Source organism: Dendrobates tinctorius, unplaced genomic scaffold, assembly GCF_039654945.1.
Source record: "Dendrobates tinctorius isolate UK_male_01 unplaced genomic scaffold, ASM3965494v1 ptg000165l, whole genome shotgun sequence".
Classification (NCBI taxonomy): domain Eukaryota; kingdom Metazoa; phylum Chordata; class Amphibia; order Anura; family Dendrobatidae; genus Dendrobates; species Dendrobates tinctorius.
This window is the reverse complement of record NW_027361832.1, coordinates 3,198,988-3,224,905: the sequence shown is the minus strand read 5'-3', so window position 1 is coordinate 3,224,905 and position 25,918 is coordinate 3,198,988. Positions and strand designations below refer to the sequence as shown.

The window sequence follows — 25,918 nt, the reverse complement described above, 5'->3', positions numbered from 1 at the left end:
TTTATTTGTATAGCATCACCTTTTTCCGCAGCTCTTTAGAAATCAGAGGGGGCAATTACAAACAATATCAGACATTACAGAGTAACACATAATTCATCAATTAAATTAGTAAACGCCCTGCTCACAAGCTATAATCTATAAGGAAGTAGTGGAGACATAAAAAGGTTTAAAAAAAAAGTGTTTGGTCCATCAAATTAAACTAGTTAAATAAATAAAAAATAATAATTAAAAAAAGCCACAAAAAAGATTATAAAAGCTCCAGCAATTAAAAAAAAAAACAAATAAAAACTATGCATGAAGGAAGCCTAAATAATTAAAATGCAAATTGCTAAAAGTCACCAATAGACTTTCATTATGATAGCTGCCCCGGTGTTGCACCATGAAGTCAGCCACCTGTAAACAGGTCTCTAGTGTTTTGAGGGGTGAGGAAGCTTTCTTGTTAATTTTCAATCAGTAAAGCCAGCCAATCCAAAAGCAAAAGGAAATGTCTAAGCCCTAGCCAATCTAAGATAAGGGATTTGTCTCACAGTACTGCAGCACAGTGTGAATAAGGTAATCGTTACACAACTCTACCTGGCTTCCTTGGCTCTGCTCCCTTCACCTCGGTCCGATGACCTCTGTTGTGCTTCAAGTCAGGTTTTGCAGGTTGCCCGGCATGGCTCAGTGACATCATCTCCCTAGGCCTTTTAAGACCCATTAGAACCGGTGTCTTAGGATTGTGATTCGAGATGCTAGCCTGGTGTACGCCAGCTACTCTGCACACTGTACTTAACTTGCTTCTGAAATTCCTGCTAACTTCCACTTCATCCATTCTGCTGCTTCTAAGATTCCTGAGAGTGCCACATCCCAACTCCCCATGTGCCATCCTGCCAGTTGCACCAATGCCCAGGGACCATGTACCCACCTGGACCTGGGGCTTACTAGATCCACTTCACACAGTGAGCCTAACAAGATATTGGTCATTATGTAGATACAGTACTCAACGTTAATAAGTACATGCCAACAGATATGGCAGAAAACCTTTAGTTTCCATTCAGAATCAACATTTTCTATGGCATACCATACTATAAAATATTCCCATAGCCATTGACTGCAAACAAGATTTCTTATATTACACAACAACAAAAAGTAAGTTTCCTAACAAATTCGTACAAGATCACATTGCAAAAATGACTACACCTCGACGATAGTCTTAGTAGTAGAACAATGTTTAGACTGCAAAATTCTTATTAACAAGAATTCAACAACAGATAAGTCTAATTATTCATTAAACAGATGACTATAAAAGGGTGACGTTACTTAAAGAAGAAAACCTCTTGCTATTTCATGATGACAGTAATGGCACCATATGGAAGATAAATGACCTGGGAAAGAAAATAGTTTCTTTATACAAGAGAGTTGAAGGCTAATAGATGATCAGCAAGTTTTACTTACAAGTCAGAATACTGGGGAAATAGTGATACAAAAATGTAGCAAAGATGGAACTACAACCATGTCAAAAAGACATCCAGGGCGACTACGGACGTTAGCACCTAAACAAGCGCATCTTTTGACGAGAATGGTTAAAGAAAATCGGCATGAAAGTTTACTGCAGTTAGCTAAAGAAGTAGAGAGTTAGGTGTTTCCAGTGACACAATACATCCTACACTGCAGAGGAATGGCATGCATGGTGTTGTACATGAAGGAAGCCTCTCTTAAAGTCCATGCAGAAAATAACTCGCCTTCAATTTACCAGGGCCTTTGCCGAAGACTATGAACACCCCTGGAACTCTATTCTCTGAAGTGCTGAAGTGAGGAGACCAAGATCAATGTTTTTGGAACTGATGGCTTCAAAACTGTATGGCGTCAAAAGAAAAATGTATGATGCCTTCAGTGAAACCTGGTGTCCTCTTGTGAGACTGCATGAGTGTTGTTTGTGTCGGGGAGCGACATTTCACTGATGGTGTCATGACTTCTCAGATGTCCTGCTCTATATTAAAAGCGATGATGCTGTCATCACTCCATGCCCTTAGTAGTTGAGCACCTGGAGAACATGACAATGATGCCCAACACAAATTTCTGAAGAATCTGGTTACAGGATTGATTATGTAAGTATAGCCATTTTTCATGTACTGTATAGTCACTTTCCCTGCTGACCTTAAAGGAGTTGTCCACTTCTAGGATAACCTCTTCTCAAGCTGAGTGTTTGCCCCCGTTAAAATAATAACTCTTATACTCACCTCCCGTGTAACAAACTCCCGTGGCTCAGTGAGTTTGTTACATTATTATTTATTTATTTTTTTAGTGCCATTTATTCCATGGCGCTTTACATGTGAGGAGGGGTATACATAATAAAAACAAGTACAGTAATGTTAAACAATACAAGTCATAACTGGTACAGGAGGAGAGAGGACCCTGCCCGCGAAGGCTCACAATCTACAAGGGATGGGTGAGGATACAGTAGGCGAGGGTAGAGCTGGTCATGCAGCGGTTTGGTCGATCGGTGGTTACTGCAGGTCATAGGCTTGTCGGAAGAGGTAGGTCTTCAGGCTCTTTTTGAAGGTTTCGATGGTAGGTGAGAGTCTGATATGTTGTGGTAGAGAGTTCCATAGTAGGGGTGATGCGCGAGAGAAATCTTGTATGCGATTGTGGGAAGAGGAGATAACGGGGGAGTAGAGAAGAAGATCTTGTGAGGATCGGAGGTTGCGTGCAGGAAAGTACCGGGAGACAAGGTCACAGATGTATGGAGGAGACAGGTTGTGGATGGCTTTGTATGTCATGGTTAGGGTTTTGTACTGGAGTCTCTGGGCAATGGGGAGCCAGTGAAGGGATTGACAGAGGGGAGAAGCTTGGGAATAGCGGGGGGACAGGTGGATTAGTCGGGCAACAGAGTTTAGAATAGATTGGAGGGGTGCGATAGTGTTCAAGGGGAGGCCACAGAGCAGGAGGTTGCGGTAGTCAAGGCGAGAGATGATGAGGGCATGGACTAGGGTTTTTGCAGATTTTTGGTTGAGGAATGAACGGATTCGTGAAATATTTTTGAGTTGAAGTCGGCAGGAAGTGGAAAGGGCTTGGATATGTGGTTTGAAGGAGAGATCAGCGTCATGGATTACCCCGAGGCATCACCTAAGTCTGTGCCCAATCAGCTCAGGCTTCACTGTCCACGCCATCGGATGTGTCAGTCATTACCAGGAGGTGAGCGGCAGCCACAGCCCTGAATCATCTTCATTCCTTATTCATTCAAAGGCGGGACAGTGACTCCAGCTCTGATTGGGCTCAGGGCTCACATGACATAACAACAATCAGGAGAGCCCCGGGAATGTGAGTGACGACACTGCTGGAATGATGCCAGCACTGGAGGTGAGTATAAGTGTTTTTATTTTAGTGAGGGCAAACACTCCGATTGAGAAGGGGTTGGCCTAGTAGTGGATAGGCTATGTGCACACCATAAATATTTGGTGCAGAAATTCCTTCATCATTTCAGCATCTATTGGCAGGAAGAACCCTCAGTGAAATAGGTGCATTTTTGCTGTATTTTTATGCATTTTTTTTTTTTACATGCGTTTTGGTGCAGATTTTTCCCCACTCATAAGTATGAGTGAAATTTGAAGAAAAAACGCTGAAAAAATTGACATGTTGTATATTTAAATCTGCAAGCCAACATGTCCATGAGACTGCTCATTCACTTTCCTGGCATCAGGAGACTCTTCCAGTTTTGCGGCAAATCTGAGCAGAAAATAAAGCAACAAAAATGTGACAAATCTGCAATGTGTGCGCAGGCTCTTATTCTTCTCTCCCTGTCTTTTCCTCTGCTCCAGACATTCTGCTCTTCTTCAATCCAACATGGTCGGTGCAGTGACATGAGAAGTGCAGTGATGAGTCTGAACCTCACCTCCCCTGAGCATGTGCCGATGTGGCATTATGTCTGCCCCTTGTGTATCCCCCCTGCTGCAGTCTTGGCATAGTGGTTCCAACCAAGGAGTGATGAGGATAGCTCTGACGTCATCAGCCCAAAAAAAGACCGCAAGCCCCTACTCGGAGTGTCCTCATTCATTGATGACCTAGACATGCCTGAAAATGGTGAAAAAAAGTGAGATATAAATTATCATATAAACTTGTGGAACTTTTGATTTATTCAATAACGTAATAATTTTGAACATAAAATTGTAAAAATCACAATAGGTTTCATTTGCAACCTTTTCTATTTTATTGGGTTTCTTTTTGGCTTACAAAACATTCCATGATTATCTTTCTTTCTTTACACTTTAAACTCATCAGGAAAAGTAAAACTAAAAAATAACTAATAAATCCAAAATGGATCAGAAGTCTTTATAATGAGACACAAACATCCCCTCGCTCCATCCCATATGGCTCAAATGCCAGAATAATATAGAGTGACTAAATATACTTTGTAAATCAAAAGCTGCTCATTGGTAGTCAAGAAAGGTTGAGGCGATCCAAAATGAATGAGTATAATGGAAACAAGTGTGTAATAGCAAAGGCATCAATTATACGGACTTTGCAGAGATGTAGAATTGTAGTTCTAGTGATGACTCATGTAAGGGAAAGAAATGTTCCTGTTTCTACCTAGAGACAGTCAGTTGTTAATCATGATGTCGTAGACCTAATGGAAAAGAGAAAAATTATCTGGGTAGAAAGGCAAAATGAGCAATTGTAAGTACACAGTGCTATATACTATGAAAGAAAGGGGGAGGACATTCCCAAACCTTGTTCTCTGGACTGGTGGCGATCCCAGTGGTCTGACCGTCACCAATCCACACGATCCTTTTGTAATGATAGGAATGGCTCCATAAGACCTGCAGAAGCAGAATGACAAGAATGTGTTACCTTCTCACATGTTCTGCGAGTTTCCAAGGTCACGCACAACACAATCCCCATCGTTCTGCCACCTTACCTATAGGGACTGCCCCGGAGCTATTTATTTGGTGCCGTGGGTGCAAAACAATCAAATAAAGGAATTAGGAATTTTTTTATTATTATTCTTACAAATTCATAGAAATCCAAAGACATAGTGACGGGGAATATAGATTGTGAGCCCCAATGGGGACAGAGCAGATGATGGCTGCACAGCGCTGGGGAAATAATGGCGCTGTGAGATAAATCAATACAAAGGTTTGTTAGCATGCTTGGTTTTTTCTCATGATCTCTACTTTCAGTTAATGAATGGGACAATTCTTGTCTCCAGAGGCAGAAACGCGGTGTAACGTGAATCCTGCGCGCCCGGCGCAAAGCTCCAATGTGGCCCCCAGTGATGACACGTCTTGGATAGTAATGGCCAATGGGACCTTCTGGGGACCCCGAGGGTTCAGGGCCTGGGCGCGATTTCGACCCCTGCACCTATTGCAGTTAGGCCCCCGTTCACTGCTGGGGATTTGCTCCAGTCGCTTCCAGTCTAGGCAATCATCTACGAGTGAAAAAGCTGCTTTCACAATTTGCATTTTTTTTTTTTTATGAAGTCGCGGCAAGAACGCACCGTTTTGCCAAAATGTTCAAAAACGCACATCATATAAAAGCTCCAAGACCCCAACGTGTGAACAGCAGCCAAGCCGCGCCCTGGGCTACAGCCCTGCTCACTTCATGCATTCCTTAGGATTTTTTTTAAAATGTGGCAAAAATGCAGCAATTTTTCCGCGTGCAAATATAAAAAAAAATGCATTGTGTGAACGCGACCGTACTGGTTAATGCCATGTACCGCGAGGCTGGCGCTGTGCTCCGGACCGGGCTCTGCAGAGTGCGGCCACAGCTCGGGCTGGGCTCCAGGGATGACGCTGTCAGTGTAGAGGGTGTAATGATGGGGGAGCGGAGAGCAGGGCGCACTGATGCCCCCACAATGTCTCCCCTGACCCCCCGGCTGCGCTGCACCCAGCACAGGGCGTGCACTAGGGGGCGTGCTCCGGGCTCCGCGCCCTCCCCGCACCACAGCCCGAGTGAGACTCGCTGAGAAGCTCGGTGCTCGGTCACTCACCTCCGCCGCAGCCCCGCCGCTCCTGCCATGGATACGCCCGGGGGCTCCCTGCCCGCCGCGCTGCTGCTCTTCTGCTTTCTCTGGGATCTACCGTGTGCCCAGCAGGCGTCCATCCCTGCCAACCTGCCAGAGCGGGCACAGAGGAGAGCGCCCCGGGAGGGCAAAGCATCCTCCGCCGCCCGGGAGCAGCCGGTGCCCCACGAATACATGCTGTCCATTTACAAGACTTTCTCTACAGCGGAAAAACTGGGGATCAATGCCAGCTTCTTCCAGGCTGCCAAGTCTGCCAACACCATCACCAGCTATGTGGACAGATACTGGGGTAAGCGACCACCTAAGCGGCGCCATCAGGGGCCCGGAGGGCAGCAGCAAGTGTGCGGCATGCAAGGGGCCAGTGATGGCCCGGGGGTCTGCAGAGAGCGACTGCATTGCCAGCTATTATCTATCTATCTATTATCCATCTAATATATATATATATCATTCATCTATCACATATCTATCTATTATCTATCTAATATCTCTCTATTATCTATCACATATCTATCTGTCTATTATCTATCTAATATATATATCATTCATCTATCACATATCTATCTATTATCTATCATTTATCTCTCTATTATCTATAGCATGTCTATCTACTTTTTATCTATTATTCATCTATCATTTATTATCTATCTATTTATCTATCATATATATCTCATTCATCTATCACATATCTATCTATTATTTATCTCTATTATCTATAACTTGTCTAACTATTATCTATCTATCTATCTATCTATCTATCATCTAGCTGTTATTTATCTATCTTTTACTATCTATCTGCCATTTATTTATTATCTATTATCTATCCCATATCTATCTACATAGCTATTATTTATCATCTATCTACTTATCACATATCTATCTTATGTCATATCTATCGTCCATATAGCTGTCACATGTTTGTATATACCTAAATCTATCTAATATATATACACACCTATCTCTATTTGTCTGTCTTTCTCATAACTATCTCCGTCACTTCAAATTACTATCGATCTCGCATTTCTCTGTATATATATATATATATAATGATCTATTTCTAGCTTTTTTTACATGTCAAATCGATCAATGATTTCTGTGTAGGTGATACTACCTCTTTATCCTTCTATCATCTATCTTTCATCTCTATGTGGCATTATTCCAATAACTATCTACCTATCTGAAATATCCGTCTACACTTCCGAATCTCTTCTGTCAGAGGAACAACAAATCCCAGCCAGGCATGTCTGTTTATCTCAAAGTATATATGTATACACCATAGACCGATTGCTCTTTAAGTGCACGGTAAGTCCTGTATCTCCCACCATCCGTCCGTCCATCCGTTCATCCTTATAGTATCACCTATATATCTGTCCCTATACCCATCCACCCATTATTCAGTGCAGTCCCTCTATCAGCCCCTACATTCAGTGATACAGTTGAACCCTCCGATGTCTTTAGTTCGGGCACAGATAACAGTACAATGAGTTTTCTCTTTTTTTGGAGGGGGCACAGGGGTCTTTGTTCAGTTTTTCTATCTTATCCCATTTTAGGTCTTTTTATCTCCTCAGCTCTAAAGTCAACAGACAGTTCCCAGAATAAGGACAAACATTTACCAACCTCCCTGCCTCTTATCAGTGCAGCTCCCACAGGACCGGTCCTAAAAAGCAATGCTGCATCACTGTATCCCTCCCAAATAACCGATAAAGAACCGCACCCGCCTGCACTGTGTGCACAGAGCCTTGTGTGGCTACAGGCTCACGCTGCTGCAGATTGAATGATTAACCCTCTGTGGTGCATAACGTTAAGGATGGGCACAATTACAAACCTCCCCATCCCACCACTTTTCTCATTCACCCCCAGGCTGTTGCTTTATACCACATCCAGATTTTTTTTTTTTCATCCCCTTGTGAGACCTAACTTCCCAAAGTGGTTGAGTATTGCAGTCTGGGGGCTTATAGAGTATCAGAAATTAATTCTGCCAGAGATTCCATTTTATTAGAACCTAATCCCAGCCATAAAATGTGATACTGTAGGTTGATTTATGTGTATTTTCTTTTTTTTCTTGTACCTCATTATAGACTGATTAATTAATAGCCTGTTGTAAATTCTTTCACCCCCCCTCCCTACAACCCCCCCCTTCCTTCCTTCACCACCACCACCATGGGAGCTGCCCCTGTCCACCCTGCCTGTGGAAGGTGCAGCAAGCTGAGCTGTGTCACTGGGGTTCATTAGCTGCTGAAAGCTCAGGAGAGCAAATTAACTCACTATATTTTATGTTGATTTTAGGACACAACTCTCCCTTGAAAAGCCCCATGGTCTCTTTGTAGTTATATGAGCTGGTTATTTAGTCTCAGTTTCCAACCTATTTGCCCATAGGGCTTGTTTTCTGATCTTGACAGCCATTATCTTGCTAAGGGACTACAGTGATGAGGATGAAATCAAAGGGAATGTTGGACTCCACATCTTGACTTAGCCTTTTCTGCAGCCTCTTGGCCAATATTCGTGGAGGAATGGGCTAGAGAACCTTCAAGACCTTGAGAAACGTTCTAGAACTGTTGCAGTGTTGCCTAGGAGCCACATTGCCAGACATTCCATGCACTGCATGGCAGCTTTAGCTTTTAAGGAGTCTCCCCCCTCTTTGGACTTACTGGTCCCTTAAGCCAAAGCCTCACTTTCCAACTTGATTTTGATTTGATGTGTCACAGGCTGTGACCTCGTCCTGGACCTTCTGAGTTTTGCTTAGCATCAAGCCACTGATTGGACTATTTGAACTCATGATCTAATTGAGTGTACATGTCATAACATATCAAATATTGTCTAGTCTTCCATAATGAAGGGGGGGTGGACCAGCCTATGGCACATCCCCAAGAACTTCAAGAGGACTTCCGCTCCTGTGATGTCCTCCTACCTCCCAGCTAATTGGTGCCTCCTCTCTAGATGGGAGCTTCACACAGAAAGGGTTGCTGTCAATCCGTTTGTAGACAGATTAGCTTCCCAAAAAAAAATGACTCAATTAGATATGTTTCGTTTTTTTCAGGAGGAGATAAAAGACTTAACTGCCTGAAAGAACATTCTTTTCTGTATGGATGGAAATGGGTCAGTTGAATGTGAAAGTTATCTAATTGACAAAAAAAACCCCTCAATGTATCTCCTAAGGTTCTCCTGAGCTTTGAAAAGTCTTCTTCTCTTACCTTGACCACACATTTCATTTTTCTATCTTGGACTTCTTCAGACCATCCATGAGACCACATGGGAAAGCATTCTTCTCATGGATTCATAACTTGAGAGATCATTTATCCACTTCTTAAAAACAAATAGTCAAGGTTTGGACTTTTGTGAAAGTGACTTTGTGTAGATGTTCATGAGCACATTTTAGAGGGGGTGGAAAAAAGCAAACAAAAATGTTGTGTTCATGGGGTTTTTTTTGGGTGATTTTAAGAACCTTGACAAAAGAAGGGAAGGGTCAGTGATGTTTGTACATTAGTTTTGTGTTTCTAGTCGCAAGATCAGACAGGACTTCGCTTATTGTAGGAAAATTACTGTTGGCACATGGAGGAACTCATTAAAACGCAGATGGTGCTTGCTGGCCCCAGGACCCCCAGCAATGGGACTGCTCTGCAAGAAATGGACAATTAGGGACTGCCAGGAGAAAGCTTGCAAAAGTATTATTTAGAGTTAATTCATCTAAATATATGGAATAAACAGATAAAACATTGCATTTTCCTGATATTCTTGAAGTCAATGCCTTGATGAAGATGATGATGATGATGATGATAGTGACAATATTAGCACTATAGCAGCTGTAACTTTCTATTTCATTTGCCAGAAACTAATACTCTTTTTTTTTACTTACTTTTTTTTTTATTCTTGCTACTTTTCCGAAAATTATTTATGATTTTTAGATGGGAGGTTTCATATTTTTCTAACAAAAAAAAATAATTATTGTAATGCCTTTGTATTAGATATAGTGACAGTGTATGTATGTGCGGAGGAGGAGTGCACAAGGGGCAGCGAGGAGGAGTGCACAAGGGGCAGCGAGGCACCATGCACGTTACAGGAGTGGTGCCCCCAGAATTGTTGTGGTTGGCAGAGAGAAAATGAAATATGCGAGGAAACTATTTTAATGGGCGAGAGGGGAATAGTCTACTGTTAATTATTCGGTGACCTTGTATTCAGCTTGTTTGAGACTTTATAAGAAAAGGCTAATGCAGAACAGACTGGATGGAGCAGGGGAATACACAGGAGGTTTCCTTCGCATGGAGCTGCAGCTTGAGGACAAATATGCAAGGTTTCTTTTAATGTCTATATATATATGTAATGCCCTGGATACCCAGATATTAGTGCATCCTAGAGATTATATAGTTCATTTTATTAATGCTTAGATTGGAGACAGAGACAAAGAGGGAGAGAATAGAAATTGTTACTTTACTGTTTCAGTTTTAGTTCTAAAGTTCAAAATAAAAAAAAGTCAAATAACGAAATTAATAAAAAATAATAAGGAAAAAAAAATCTATAGATAGATATGAAGACACTATATTGGCACTGTATATACAAGGGCGAGCCCCTAGATTTGATTAACTCATTCAGTACCAGTGTTAGAAGTGTGACTGACAGCTGTGACTGACAGCAGTACAGGAGAGCCCCTCAGGTAATTGCTTTCTCCTGCAGCCCTGTAGTGAGCGAGGACTGATGATGGACACTTGGAGTGAAGGGCTTTTGTCTTGAACCCTACATCCGTATTCCTGGGAGCTGCCAAGTGCCCCTGCTCTGCCCAAGCCTGTACTTTAGGATTATGCAGCTATAAATCCAACTTCTTCCAACCTTGTTGCCAAAATCTGTCACCCCTGCAGAGTGCAAACCTTGTGGTTTATTAGCTGGTCATTGCCTGGATGTTTATGTGCCCAGGAAATCAAGGTTTCCACATAAGCTGCATGTTTATACCAGGGAGCTTAGGGGGCACTACAACTTCAAGCCCACCCCAGATTAGAGTGATGTCAGCCTGTAGCCATTCTACTTCAACCCTCAGCAAAACGAAAAAAGTGGTTTGGTACCGTGTTAGCCAGTAGAAAAAAAATGTATAAAGTGCTCTCAGTGAGAGAAACAACATAGGAATCTTGTGGGTGTGACAACTTTTAATGGCTAACAAACAATAGTGAATGATGTTACAGGGCAAGCTTTCGGGACTGCTTAGGGCTCTTCATCTTCATTGCCATTAAAAGGTATCATACCCACAATATTCCTATGTTGTTTCTCTCACTGAGAACCCTCAGCAACAACCCCTGAGTGACTAGGTCTCCTGGGACTTGTGGTGCCAGAGCAGCTAATGGCCAGTCACGGTTCTCTCCAGTGTCCTTACATGCTCTGAAGTAGGAACAGGAGAAATATTATCCTGATAGACCCCCTGATGGAGATGGTGGTCGCACGGATTCCTTGTGGTGGTTAATGAGTCTCGCCCTGGTCTCCCTGCAGGACAGGAAGGTTCCCATGGTCTGTGAGCAGCAGCGCTCCTGCCCAGGGTCCTTACATGTGGTCGGCAGCAGCTTCCTCTCTTGGCACATCCTCACACTGCGGTTTTGGAATAATGTGAGTTTAAGATTTGAACACTGATGAGTTGGCAGAAAGCCCAGGACTTGGTGTGACTGCAGCCTCCATCTACACAACCCTGTAGCCTCCATCCACCACATCTCTGCAGCCACCATCCTCCACATCCCTGCAGCCTCAATCCTGCAGCCTCCATCCTCCACATCCCTGCAGCCTTCCTCCACCACATCCCTGCAGCCTCCATCCTCCACATCCCTGCAGCCTCCATCCTCCACATCCCTGCAGCTTCCATCCTCCACATCCCTGCAGCCTCCATCCACCACATCCCTGCAGCCTCCATCCTCCACATCCCTGCAACCTCCATCCACCACATCCCTGCAACCTCCATCCACCACATCCCTGCAGCCTCCATCCACCACATCCCTGCAGCCTCCATCCTCCACATCCCTGCAGCCTCCATCCTCCACATCCCTGCAGCCTCCATCCTCCACATCCCTGCAGCCTCCATCCTCCACATCCCTGCAGCTTCCATCCTCCACATCCCTGCAGCCTTCCTCCACCACATCCCTGCAGCCTCCATCCTCCACATCCCTGCAGCCTCCATCCTCCACATCCCTGCAGCTTCCATCCTCCACATCCCTGCAGCCTCCATCCACCACATCCCTGCAGCCTCCATCCTCCACATCCCTGCAACCTCCATCCACCACATCCCTGCAACCTCCATCCACCACATCCCTGCAGCCTCCATCCACCACATCCCTGCAGCCTCCATCCTCCACATCCCTGCAGCCTCCATCCTCCACATCCCTGCAGCCTCCATCCTCCACATCCCTGCAGCCTCCATCCACCACATCCCTGCAACCTCCATCCACCACATCCCTGCAACCTCCATCCACCACATCCCTGCAACCTCCATCCACCACATCCCTGCAACCTCCATCCACCACATCCCTGCAGCCTCCATCCACCACATCCCTGCAACCTCCATCCACCACATCCCTGCAGCCTCCATCTGCACATCCCTGCAGCCTCCATCCACCACATCCCTGCAGCCTCCATCTGCACATCCCTGCAACCTCCATCTGCACATCCCTGCAGCCTCCATCTACACAACCCTGTAGCCTCCATCCACCACATCTCTGCAGCCACCATCCTCCACATCCCTGCAACCTCCATCTGCACATCCCTGCAACCTCCATCCACCACATCCCTGCAGCCTCCATCTGCACATCCCTGCAGCCTCCATCCACCACATCCCTGCAGCCTCCATCTGCACATCCCTGCAACCTCCATCTGCACATCCCTGCAGCCTCCATCTACACAACCCTGTAGCCTCCATCCACCACATCTCTGCAGCCACCATCCTCCACATCCCTGCAACCTCCATCTGCACATCCCTGCAACCTCCATCTGCACATCCCTGCAGCCTCCATCTACACAACCCTGTAGCCTCCATCCACCACATCTCTGCAGCCACCATCCTCCACATCCCTGCAACCTCCATCTGCACATCCCTGCAACCTCCATCCACCACATCCCTGCAGCCTCCATCTACACACCCCTGCAGCCTCCATCCACCACATCCCTGCAGCCTCCATCTGCACATCCCTGCAACCTCCATCCACCACATCCCTGCAGCCTTCCTCCACCACATCCCTGCAGCCTCCATCCACCACATCCCTGCAGCCTCCATCCTCCACATCCCTGCAGCCTTCCTCCACCACATCCCTGCAGCCTCCATCCACCACATCCCTGCAGCCTCCATCCTCCACATCCCTGCAGCCTTCCTCCACCACATCCCTGCAGCCTCCATCTACACATCCCTGCAGCCTCCATCTGCACATCCCTGCAGCCTCCATCTGCACATCCCTGCAGCCTTCCTCCACCACATGTCTGCAGCCTCCATCCACCACATCCCTACAGCCTCCATCTACACATCCCTGCATCCTCCATCTACACATCCCTGCAGCCTCCATCTGCACATCCCTGCAGCCTCCATCTGCACATCCCTGCAGCCTCCATCCACCACATCCCTACAGCCTCCATCCACCACATCCCTGCAGCCTTCCTCCACCACATCCCTACAGCCTTCCTCCACCACATCCCTGCAGCCTCCATCTGAACATCCCTGCAGCCTCCATCTGAACATCCCTGCAGCCTCCATCCACCACATCCCTGCAGCCTCCATCCACCACATCCCTGCAGCCTCCATCTGCACATCCCTGCAGCCTCCATCTGCACATCCCTGCAGCCTCCATCCACCACATCCCTACAGCCTCCATCTGCACATCCCTGCAGCCTCCATCCACCACATCCCTACAGCCTCCATCTACACATCCCTGCAGCCTTCCTCCACCACATCCCTGCAGCTTCCATCCACCACATCCCTGCAGCCTCCATCCACCACATCCCTGCAGCCTCCATCCACCACATCCCTGCAGCCTCCATCCACGACATCCCTGCAGCCTCCATCTGCACATCCCTGCAGCCTCCATCCACCACATCCCTACAGCCTCCATCCACCACATCCCTGCAGCCTTCCTCCACCACATCCCTGCAGCCTCCATCCAGCACATCCCTGCAACCTCCATCCACCAAATCCCTGCAGCCTCCATCTACCACATCCCTGCAGCCTCCATCCACCACATCCCTGCAACCTCCATCCACCAAATCACTGCAGCCTCCATCTGCACATCCCTGCAACCTCCATCCACCACATCCCTGCAGCCTCCATCTGCACATCCCTGCAGCCTTCCTCCACCACATCCCTGCAGCCTCCATCCACCACATCCAGCAGCCTCCATCCACCACATCCAGCAGCCTCCATCCACCACATCCATCAGCCTCCATCCACCACATCCCTACAACCTCCATATACACATCCCTGCAGCCTCCATCCACCACATCCAGCAGCCTCCATCCACCACATCCCTACAACCTCCATATACACATCCCTGCAGCCTCCATCCACCACATCCAGCAGCCTTCATCCACCACATCCCAGCAGCCTCCATCCACCACATCCAGCAGCCTCCATCCACCACATCCAGCAGCCTCCATACAGGAAACAGTAATCACAGGACAGCATTACAATATTGGATAAATGATCGATGTGGGATAGATAGATAAATGCACAGATAGATATAGGTAGATATTAGATCGATAGATAAACATATATTAGATTGTTAGGTATGAGATAGATAGATAATAGATACATGTGTCATAAATATAGGATAAATGATATAAAGTTTAAATACACTATGAGTAAAATGATATAGATATTAGATCGATTTTTAGATACATAGGTGGAACATAAATATTTCGTATGTATTGGGACATGTGCTAAATATTTGTCATATAGAATTTATAAAGGTAGGATAAGGATATATAACGTTTAAATAGACTGTAAATATAACCATATATGGATAGTTAGATTTAAGTTAGATAGATAGATATGTGATCGGATGGATAGATAGAAAATAGACAAATAATGAATGAAATAAATGGTTACATAGACTCCATAAGTCGCTAGACAGACAGCAGCTGGACTGATATCACTCGGATCCTAATAACACACGGTGAGCTGTATAATGGTATAATGGGCAGCAATGATAAGAATCTGATCAGAATACAGAGTATCCATGCCATATTGGAGATATGAAACCTTGCAGCATATTATTATTTATTGTTATAGCGCCATTTATTCCATGGCGCTTTACATGTGAGGAGGAGTATACATAATAAAAACAAGTACAATAATGTTAAACAATACAAGTCATAACTGGTACAGGAGGAGAGAGGACCCTGCCCGCTACAAGGGATGGGTGAGGATACAGTAGAGGAGGGTAGAGCTGGTCGTGCAGCGGTTTGGTAATAATAACATGCTTACAGGTTCTGTGATCACTGGGGATTATTGAGCCTCCAATGATGATCACGTTTAGGGAACATTTCTCGTCTCCTATCATTGTCTCCAAGGTTTTCTTAGCTGGAGAAGCCTGACACAACGCGAGCTTCCTTCTGCCATGCCCGGCGTAGAGGGAAGGAGGCAGTGAGGAGCAATCCTGGATCTTCTCTCCTCCTGGGTCTCCTCTCATCCTTGGTCTCCTCTCCTCCTGGGTCTCCTCTCATCCTTGGTCTCCTCTCCTCCTGGGTCTCCTCTCATCATTGGTCTCCTCTCATCCTTGGTCTCTGCTCCTCCTGTGTATCGTCTCCCCCTGGGTCTCGTCACTCCCTGGGTCTTGTCTCCCCCTGGGTCTCCTCTCCTCCTCCTGGGTCTCCTCTCCTCCTCCTGGGTCTCCTCTCCTCCTCCTGGGTCTCCTCTGCTCCTCCTGGGTCTCCTCTGCTCCTCCTGGGTCTCCTCTCCTCCTCCTGGGTCTCCTCTCCTCCTCCTGGGTCTCCTCTCCTCCTCCTGGGTCTCCTCTCCTCCTCCTGGGTCTCCTCTCCTCCTCCTGGGTCTCCTCTGCTCCTCCTGGGTCTCCTCTCCTCCTCCTGGGTCTCCTCTCCTCCTCCTGGGTCTCCTCTCCTCCTCCTGGGTCTCCTCTCCTCCTCCTGGGTCTCCTCTCCTCCTCCTGGGTCTCCTCTCCTCCTCCTGGGTCTCCTCTCCTCCTCCTGGGTCTCCTCTCCTCCTCCTGGGTCTCCTCTCCCCCTGGGTCTCGTCTCCCCCTGGGTCTCCTCTGCTCCTGGGTCTCGTCTCCCCCTGGGTCTCCTCTCCTCCTCCTGGGTCTCCTCTGCTCCTGGGTCTCTGCTCCTCCTGGGTCTCGTCTCCCCCTGGGTCTCCTCTCCTCCTGGGTCTCCTCTCGTCCTGCAGGTGCACAAGTGCTGACTCCTGTGATCGGGCTGCGGCCACAGACGGACAGACGGGACATTACAGATGCAGTTGTTCCTTTTTCTCGTGATATGATGCAGAGAAGTCGCCTGTTACTGGGGGCACAGATCACAGGCATGATTACTGGCATTGTAGGGACAAGAAAGGCTCCAGTGATGAGCTGCTCCCAGGACAAGGGCTGCTCCCTACCATCATCAACTGCTGCAGGAAACCTCAGGGCTGCACAACACCCTCATCAACAGGCACAGACAGGCCAGACAGATGGGGCCATTTGGCACCTGTAGCTGGCAATTTAGCTGTCATTATTGTGCCTTTGGGACAAGAGGTAAATAATAATAATAGTAAAATAATAATAAATAATAATAAACGACAACAATAATAAATACTAATCAATAATAATTCATAGTAATAACTAATAGTAATACATAATAATAATAATAGTAAAATAATAATATATGACAATATTAATAATAATAATTAATAATAATACATGGTAGCAATAATAATACATAATAATTAAATATTTTTTGTAACGATAGAAAAACCAAAACAAATTATTGTAATAACTCAAACGTTAAAATTATATTGATAAACAAAAAATCAAATAATAATAATACAGAAAGAATATAAAGGTGATGATACTATTTCTGCTGCTACTACTACTCCAACTACTTCCACTAATAATGATAATTATAATTATTAATAATAATAATAATAGTTATAGTAATAACATAGAACACAAAAGTATTATTGTTAATAGCAAACAATAATAAAATTATGTAAAAAATGAAATAGAATAATAATAGTATGGAAAAAATATAATGGTGATGATGCTACTACTACTACTACTACTACTAATAATAATAATCCAAATTAAATTATAATGGCAATAATTAAATAATAATAAAATAAATAATAAGAAGAAGAACAACAATAACAACATTTTATAATCAATATTAATACATTCTTCTTCTTATTATCATCATCGTTTTATTTAATTTATTTTTTTTTGTAGCAGAGGCAATATATGCTCTTAATTTGTGCCACTATAGCAGATGGAACTACAAAGCTCAGCATGCTGCCCCGACTAACACAATATTCAGCCAATTCTGCAGAATGACTATGAAGGAACAGAATACAAATTCTCTCTCTTTTACAAATATTGGTACATTGAGCATTTTGATGAGGCTGGTGAAACACTTTGCATCTGGATGCAGTTGTACAACATTTTGTCTAAAAATGACTTTTATTTCAAGTTAAAATATAATTTTGTAGCTTTTTTTTTGCTTTGTCTCTTACTTCTTTGCTATTTATTTAGACGTGTGTTAATAGATTTATTTATTTGTTTTTATTTTTTTATTTACTATTCTATTCATTTATGCTATTATTCTTTTTTTCCATTCCTATGTATATTTTTATGTATTTCATTTATGATTTGACCTTGAGATTCCTCACTGTCTATTGTACATAATTAAAAAAACTTTTAAATACAATTATTCAAGCGTGACAGTTTATTAAGAGTTTCCTGTAGCAAAAATAGGTCAAAGCAATAAAAAACTGTAAAGTTTCTTTTATGATTTCCCTCTCGAAAAATTTTTACAGTTTTTTTTCTTTTCAAGATCTTAGTTTACATTGAATACACGTAAATTTAAGGAGAACTAGGGGAACAGAAGTAAAAGAGGTGAATATTTGCCAAGGTTTTTTTTTCCTTCATTTTTTAATTGAAATTTTAGCTTTTTTTTTTGTCACGTGCTTTGGAATCACTTGTTACAATCCATGTACAGTCTGAAATGCTATATTGCTCTTTGGGTATAACACAAGCCAATAAACTGAAAAGCTGGCAGGATTAATAATAAAAACAGTATTAAAAGTAAATGAAAATAACCAGAATAAGTATGCAAATAATAAAATGTATTAACGATAATAATAATAATAATCAATGTTTTATTATTATTAAAATAAATAAAAATAATACAATATAAAACAATTATTAACAGTAATAACAGCAATAACAATTATAAATTAACCTAGAGTCATTAAAATTGCTGTCATTATTCTCACTCTCATTATGATTACTAATTTAATTCCTGTTATCATTATTACAATCAATAATAATAATGTTTCCAGATCGAATTATGAATGCAAAGTATGAATATTGTTACAATATTGATTTATAATCATCATCAATGCCAGCGATGATAATTATTATTATCGTTTGAATATTAGTATTACTCCCAATACAAAATTATATTACATGTTCATATATAAGATCATTAATAATTATCTATTTATTAAGCACTTATACTACTACAGCACAATTATTACAGTATATTATCACACAACATTAATTATTATAAAAAATATAAGTAATAAACAATTCTGTTTAGCACCCTAGACAACCACTTACTATGTATATATATATACTGCTAAAAAAATAAATAATGCATTGTATTGTTTAGTGTTCCCTTTATTTTTTTGAGCAATATATATATATATTTATATATTTGGAATATATGTGTGTGTGTATATGTATGTAAGGAATGTTATTTTTCCTACATGGTCATTTCCCCATCTCACTCCTGTAATCCATTACTCTCTATGGTGACATTACATGCAAGCTTCTCTTAACCCTTTGTCTACCAGAGGACACTGCTGCTGCTGCTATTACTCCAGGACTGGTTGAATCTCAGTTTTCTTCTGTGCATTAATCTTAGCTGACATCCTGTGGACTTTGCCAGATTCTTGGATGCAGGATTGTGCTCAGTGTTCGCTGTCTCATCTTCCATAGACTCGGACTCTGTGAGGATTCTGCTGCTGGTATATACTTCACTTTGCTGTCACTTGTATATCTGGGGATATATACCTCTCAGTACTGGGAGACCCCCCCTCCTATAGACCCCCTCCATTGCCCCCCATTGGGAATAGTGTGTGCGACCGAGCAGCTCTCTGGCCACAAGGCAGAGTCCATTTTATTTGCCCTAAATATTTAATGACACAAAGGGAATGTGTCCTCTGATAAGAGGCTGACAAAGTCCCTAAAGGTGAAGAGCTAGCGCAGGGTTTATGGCGCAGCCTGCGGAGGACTTGCTCGTCAGCCTTTAGTAGTCAGGTTTCATACAGCTCTGCCGGACTACAACTACCAGCATGAACTGGTTTGTGTTGAAGTACAAAAAATGAAGCCATTTTTATTGTCAGTTAATAAGAAAATATTTATTTTTGTGGCTTTTTTTGTCCATTTTGGTTTTCCTGTTTTTGTTGTTGTTCTGCAAATGTTAAATATTCGCAGTTATACATTGAATAAACAGAGTTATATGGAATGTGTAAAGGTAAATAGTTATAATAAACAAGAACGTCCCAAATGTACTAATATATATATACTGCTAAAAAAATAAAGGGAACACTGAACAATACATTGTATTGTTTAGTGTTCCCATTAATTTTTTGAGCAGTATATACACACACACACACACATATATATAAGCATACATAAATACACATAAACACACACGTATATACATAAACACACATATATACACACATAAACACACAAACATATGTATACATATATACACACAAATATTCACATACATAAATAAACACACATATATACAGAAATATATATATACACACACACACAGATATATACACATACATGCATAAATACACATACATATATATATATATACACACATATACACACACACATATATATACACATATATACATAAATACACACACACATATATATATATATATATATATACACGCAAATATACACAGCTGCACACATATATATATTAAATAGCATATTGTAGCAAGATTAGAGGACTGTGTGATCTGCAGTTCTCCTCCTTCACATCAGGTAGACAGGATAGTTTCCAGTCTGCTACAGTATAAGTGGAATTGACAGCAATTTTTCTTTTATCTTGCAGACGATCTCGCTCACGCTCCTTCTAGAAGACAGAGGTATTTGTTTGATGTGTCCACCCTGTCTGACAAAGAGGAGCTGGTGGGAGCTGAGCTGAGGATCTTTAGGAATTCTCCTATGGAGTTCTCGAAAGCCCCTTCGGGGTTGTACCACCTGCAGGTGTCATCCTGCACGTCCCAGACTCTGCTGGATTCAAGGACTCTGGACCTGAGGGACACTATAGTGCCAGGATGGGAAGTTTTTGATGTATGGAAAAGTCTGAATGCTGTGGGTAAGCTCAGAAAGCAAGTTTGCTTGGAGTTAAGAGCCACCTCGGCCACATCTGGTTTGGAGGTGAGTCTAAGAAGTCTAGGCTTGTCCAGGAAACCCAAATCTCAACAGGAGAAGGCCCTCCTAGTGGCTTTTACCAAATCTAAGAAGAAGAACCTCTACAATGAGTTGAAGGAACAGGTTCACTCAGCCAAAGGCCTGGAGAAAGAAGCCAGGTTACAATTTAAAACTAAGAGAAAGAGAAGGACAACGTTTAATAGTCGACATGGGAAGCGGCATGGTAGGAAGTCACGTCTAAGGTGCAGCAAAAAGCCTCTTCATGTGAACTTTAAGGAGCTAGGCTGGGATGACTGGATAATTGCTCCCTTAGAATATGAAGCCTATCATTGTGAAGGAGTATGTGACTTCCCTCTGAGGTCTCATCTGGAGCCAACCAATCATGCCATTATCCAGACCTTGATGAACTCTATGGATCCAGGGTCTACTCCTCCAAGCTGTTGTGTCCCAACAAAATTGACTCCTATCAGTATTTTGTACATTGATGCAGGTAATAATGTGGTGTACAAACAGTATGAAGACATGGTGGTAGAGTCTTGTGGCTGCAGGTAGCAGTTGCTTTGGATGTTCTCAGTATCATCAAAGCTGATATGAAGGGAGATAAAGAAAACTCATGGACAAGCAAGGGTTGGCCCAGGTCGGAGTTCTGTCTATACTACTTGTGGTTTCCAGTGTCTGGTGCAACCTTTATTCTTGCACCACCACCCCCCCCCCCCTAAAAAAAAAACACAAAACAGGTGCAGATCAGCGATGGCTTTATGTGGACAAATTAGAAGCAAAGCCATACCAATGTGCCAACTGGGTCAGCAGTAAAAACTCCATTCATCTTATGGTGGGTGATATCTTTAGAGTTCCACTGAAATGATTGTGGTAGTAGGTGGACCCTCTACATTGGATTGGATTGGACAGAGGAAGCATTTTTGACATCAAACAGAAAAGAACTTGGCCAGTGCCTACAGTATAACTTGTGTGGTTAGAGCTCAAATCCAGATTCATGTACAAAAGTTCCATAGCTGGTGATGAGGAGACTGCACAAGAGGAGGAGGTGGTGGAGGAAGGGTGTATTATGGTGGCACTTTGTTAACCCCCTTCCCCCTCCTTTTTTTTTTTTGCTTCAAATCTGATGGAACTAGCGCCATCCAGACCCAATGGAGGGGGGGAGTCATGTCTGGATAGCAGGGGATTATGTTGCTGTTGGTTTTTGGAGTGTACACAAGTTGCTGTGACAGGCACCTGTTCAAACTGAGTCCATTTAAGATTACAGGAAAGCAATAGTCTGTTCTTTTCATGGGCTGGCATGCGAAGAGTAATAGAAGTAGGAGGCTCATAAAATTAAAAGAGGGAAAAAAACAAAACTTTAACTACCTGTCTTATCACCTTGAGCTATCTGAATTGCTCCAATAACATTGCACAATAACAACACCCAAAGAAAAGAACAAAAAAAAAACCCTAAAGAAAGAGAGAGGTGAAGGTGATGAGAGAGGATGGAAGGTGGTCAATGAAAAATCCAACGAAGTAATGGATTTTATCAGCTCTGCTTATATAACAGGCTTCACATTCATTACATAAAACACCATGCAGTTTTATTTTAGTGATTTAGAGACATCACAACAATCACAATATTATCATTACATTGCATAAAATCCACAGAAGCTGGCATCTGACTTTACCCTATGTGGATGCAAAATATCCAACATTGGTAGATTTTTTTTTTGCAGTATAAATATTGCTTTCATACAAAACATTATTTGTGATTTTGCACTTTTATTTAATGTGATGATCACCTAATTACATTATTGCAATTACCTAATTTTATAATCATGAGTTCTGGAGTTCAGTCCTAAGAGGCAACTAACAAGTAAAAAGTGATCTGTTACAGGGATAACCTCAGCCTATAATATTTCACATTTTAGGGCTGATACATTGCAGTGTATAGAGCAGTGTCCTCCATGCTGTGCGGCATCAGTAACCTGCTCCTATATGATCTATGGGGCATGTGTGGCTTATTTCCTATGTAGTGTAATAGGAGCCATGAGAATCCCACAATGTATGAGCCTGGACAGGAGCGGATCTTCATTGTATGCACAGTACACAGCATGGACACTGGTCGTAGAATAGGATAATTAACTAGATTCGGATACTAAATGATAATAAAAGGTCAGCCTGTATTATATTATTCTTTACTGCAACAATAACTACATGGTAAAAAAACTTTTTTTTTTGCTTATTCTATTGGACTTTCTGGTTTACAAAACCTACTTTGACACATCCTATAAGGCTACCTTCCCACAATAAACTTTTGGTGAGTTTTTGACGCTGCAGAATTTCTGCACCTATTTAAATTAGGTTACTTACATTTTTTTTCACTGCATTTTTGTGTGCGTTTTTTTTAAAGATGCATTTTTATTGCATTTTTTGACTGCGGTTTTTGTCTCCTGTTGGCGTGTCTTGAATTAAATAAATGTGCTTTTCTATTCTTCCAGGTATTTGGATTTGAGAAAAATATTATTGGCATATTTAGTTGCAGATTACATGTGTTTTTGATGCGTTTCCACTGCAGATTACATGCATTAATTATGTGTTTTTGCTGTGGATTGCATTCATTTTTTTTGTGTTTCTGCTGCGAATTACATGAATTTTTTGTGCTTCTGCTGTGGATTACATGAATTTTTTATATGTTTCTGCTGTGGATTACATGCATTTTTGATATGTTTCTGCTGTGGATTACATGCATTTTTTATGTGTTTCTACTGCAGGTTACATGCATTTCTATATGTTTCTGCTGTGGATTACATTCATGTTTTATGTGTTTCTGCTGTGGATTACATGCATTTTTTATGTGTTTCTACTGCAGGTTACATGCATTTCTATATGTTTCTGCTGTGGATTACATTCATGTTTTATGTGTTTCTGCTGTGGATTACATGCATTTTTGATGTGTTTCTGCTGCTGATTACATGCATTTTTATGTCTTTGTGCTGTGGATTACATGCATTTTTAATGTGTTTCTGCTGCAGATTACGTGGTTTTGATGTGTTTCCGCTGTAGAATGCACCTAAAACGCACGGGTGTTTTTTACCTGTGGTTTTCTGCATCTAATGAAAGTGTATGAAGAGAATCTGCATGGAAAACTCAGCATACCAGTAAGCGAAATTGACATGTTTCGAATGTGAAACCCGCACTGCAGGTCAGGTTACACCGAGTAATGGTGTGTGCACACGTTGTGGATTCTGCTGTGGATCCGCAGCGGATTTGGCCCTGCGGATCTGCAGCAATTTCTGCTGCGCTGTACAGTACAATTTAAGTCAATGCAAATTGAAAACCGCAGTGCCCACGGTGTGGAATTTTCCACACGGATTTGCTGTGGATTTAAATCCATAGCATGTCAATTCTTTGTGGGGATTCCACAGCGGTTTGGCACCTGCTCCATGACAGGCGTCAAACCGCAGGCTAATCAGCAATACATCCGCAGATAAACTGCAGGTCTTTTGACCTGTGGATTTACACAAATCCGCGCTGAAAATTTCGCAGCAGAATCCGCAACGTATGCACACACCCTAAGAAAGAAGCGCAGCGGTCAGGAGATTTCTATAGATCCCATCCACTTTGCTGGAACCATAAGACGCTGCGTTTAAGAAGCAGGAAAAATACACAACGTCAAAAAGTCACCAGAAGCTCACACAATTGGTCCGATTGATCAAAGCTTTTAAAAAAACGAGTAAAAAGCTTTGAAAAGTCACAAAATTTGAGCGTAATGTGAGACTGCGTTCAAATTTTGTGACTTTTGGCCTTCTCACGCCATTTTAGCCAAGTTCCGACAAAGTGGGCCTCTTAATAAGGAGCGTCTGGCTCCAGCATGCCCCTTATGGAGACCAGTGGGAAAAAAGTCAGCGTTGATGAATTGAGGCCAAAATATTTTAGACCTGTGGGAACCCTGCAAGTTTTTCAGTCTTTTGTGTCTTTTGTCCTGAAGTCATTTTTAGCATTTTTTCGCTTGGTTTTTTTTTTTTGCGACACCTTTGGTCTCTGGACCTTTTTTATAAACTTGTAATGAGAAAACTAGTTAGCGTCCTCCGAGCAGAAGCCGCCTGAAGAATGGTCAAGTCACGTTTTTTTTTAACAGCTTCGTGTCTTTGGAAATCTGAAGCATCTAAATGCTCAGGAGACTGAATGTAGCACAGCAAGTCATTTTTCATTGCAATATATACTGTATACTCACTCGTTTTAGCGTTATTTAGCCTTTGTTTCTGAAAAAAACATTGTGTGCTCACATATGACAGATGCAGTCGTGTGCACAAGGCCTTAGCGAAACAATCATATTTGGCCACCATTATGTGCCTGGCCACCACATGGCACATTGCTACGTCTATGGAGTAACGTAAAGCTCTCTGATGGAAAATCTGTACAGATGGGTTCACATATATTAGTTCTATCAAGCTTAGCTTTTTAAGCCTGATTCAGCTCCGCTGGATCACAACTGATGCCATAATGTATGAGCTGCTTAAAGGGAATCTGTGAGCAGATTTTTGCTATGTAATCTTAACAGCAGCAAGATAAGGGGCTGAGACCCTGATACCAGTGATGTATCACTTAGTTTACAGGATGCAGCAGTTATGATAGAAACAGTTTTCTCTGCTGCAAAACTAGCAGAGCTCAGAATGCTAAGCTTTGCATAACCCCGCCCACACCACTGATTGGCTGCTTTCTGTGTACACTGTATCTTGACAAAGAGCTACTAATCAGTGGTTGGATCAGAAGACACCAGGCGCCTAGTCCTGCAGTGATAATCTCCTGTGGAGAAAACACTGATTTTAATGAAGCAAATTCACAGCCCAGTAAGTGACACATCGCTGAAATCAGGGTCTCTGTCTGCACATTATGTTCGGGGTCTACTCCAGCTGAACCTGAATCCCTTATAGCTACACTCCTGGAAACATACAGCTCAAAACCTCGCTAGTGTAATTCACCTTTACCAGGTGTGCTAGTAACAGAAAGGATTTCAAATGAGGTTTCCACTATCTACCTGTTCGCGTGGAACTCCATGAACCATTCTGTGCTCATGTCATCACATGCAGAAAACCTCCCCAGTAGGTTCCGTGTGTCTCCTAGTGAGCTATACACAAATGACAGGTTACCATGTATCCCCCCTAAAAAGATCACCTCTCTAAGAAGACCACCTCTAATCTGTTATAGATCTTCATCTAGCCTGTAATTATCGTCATGTCTTCTTTTACAAGATCATTTTTTGCTGCAATTTCAGCTAATTCTCTCAAAAAAAGATTTCTTTGTACGTTTCATACGT

The 25,918-nt window shown here is 42.8% G+C and overlaps 1 protein-coding gene across 1 annotated transcript; it reads left to right on the top strand.

The window, feature by feature from the left end:
* Window positions 1-5,904: 5,904 nt before the first annotated feature.
* On the top strand, window positions 5,905-21,317 carry GDF6 (growth differentiation factor 6). The gene is made up of 2 exons (XM_073550382.1): window positions 5,905-6,287; window positions 20,294-21,317. The coding sequence occupies exons 1-2, from the start codon at window positions 5,993-5,995 to the stop codon at window positions 21,166-21,168; spliced, it is 1,170 nt and encodes a 389-aa protein (XP_073406483.1). The 5' UTR covers window positions 5,905-5,992; the 3' UTR covers window positions 21,169-21,317.
* Window positions 21,318-25,918: the final 4,601 nt, after the last annotated feature.

Coding starts and splice junctions, on each gene's coding strand:
- GDF6 (XM_073550382.1), top strand. CDS start 5,993: ATGGATACGCCCGGGGGCTCCCTGCCCGCCGCGCTGCTGCTCTTCTGC. Junction 6,288..20,293: donor CTATGTGGACAGATACTGGG/GTAAGCGACCAC, acceptor TTTATCTTGCAG/ACGATCTCGCTCACGCTCCT.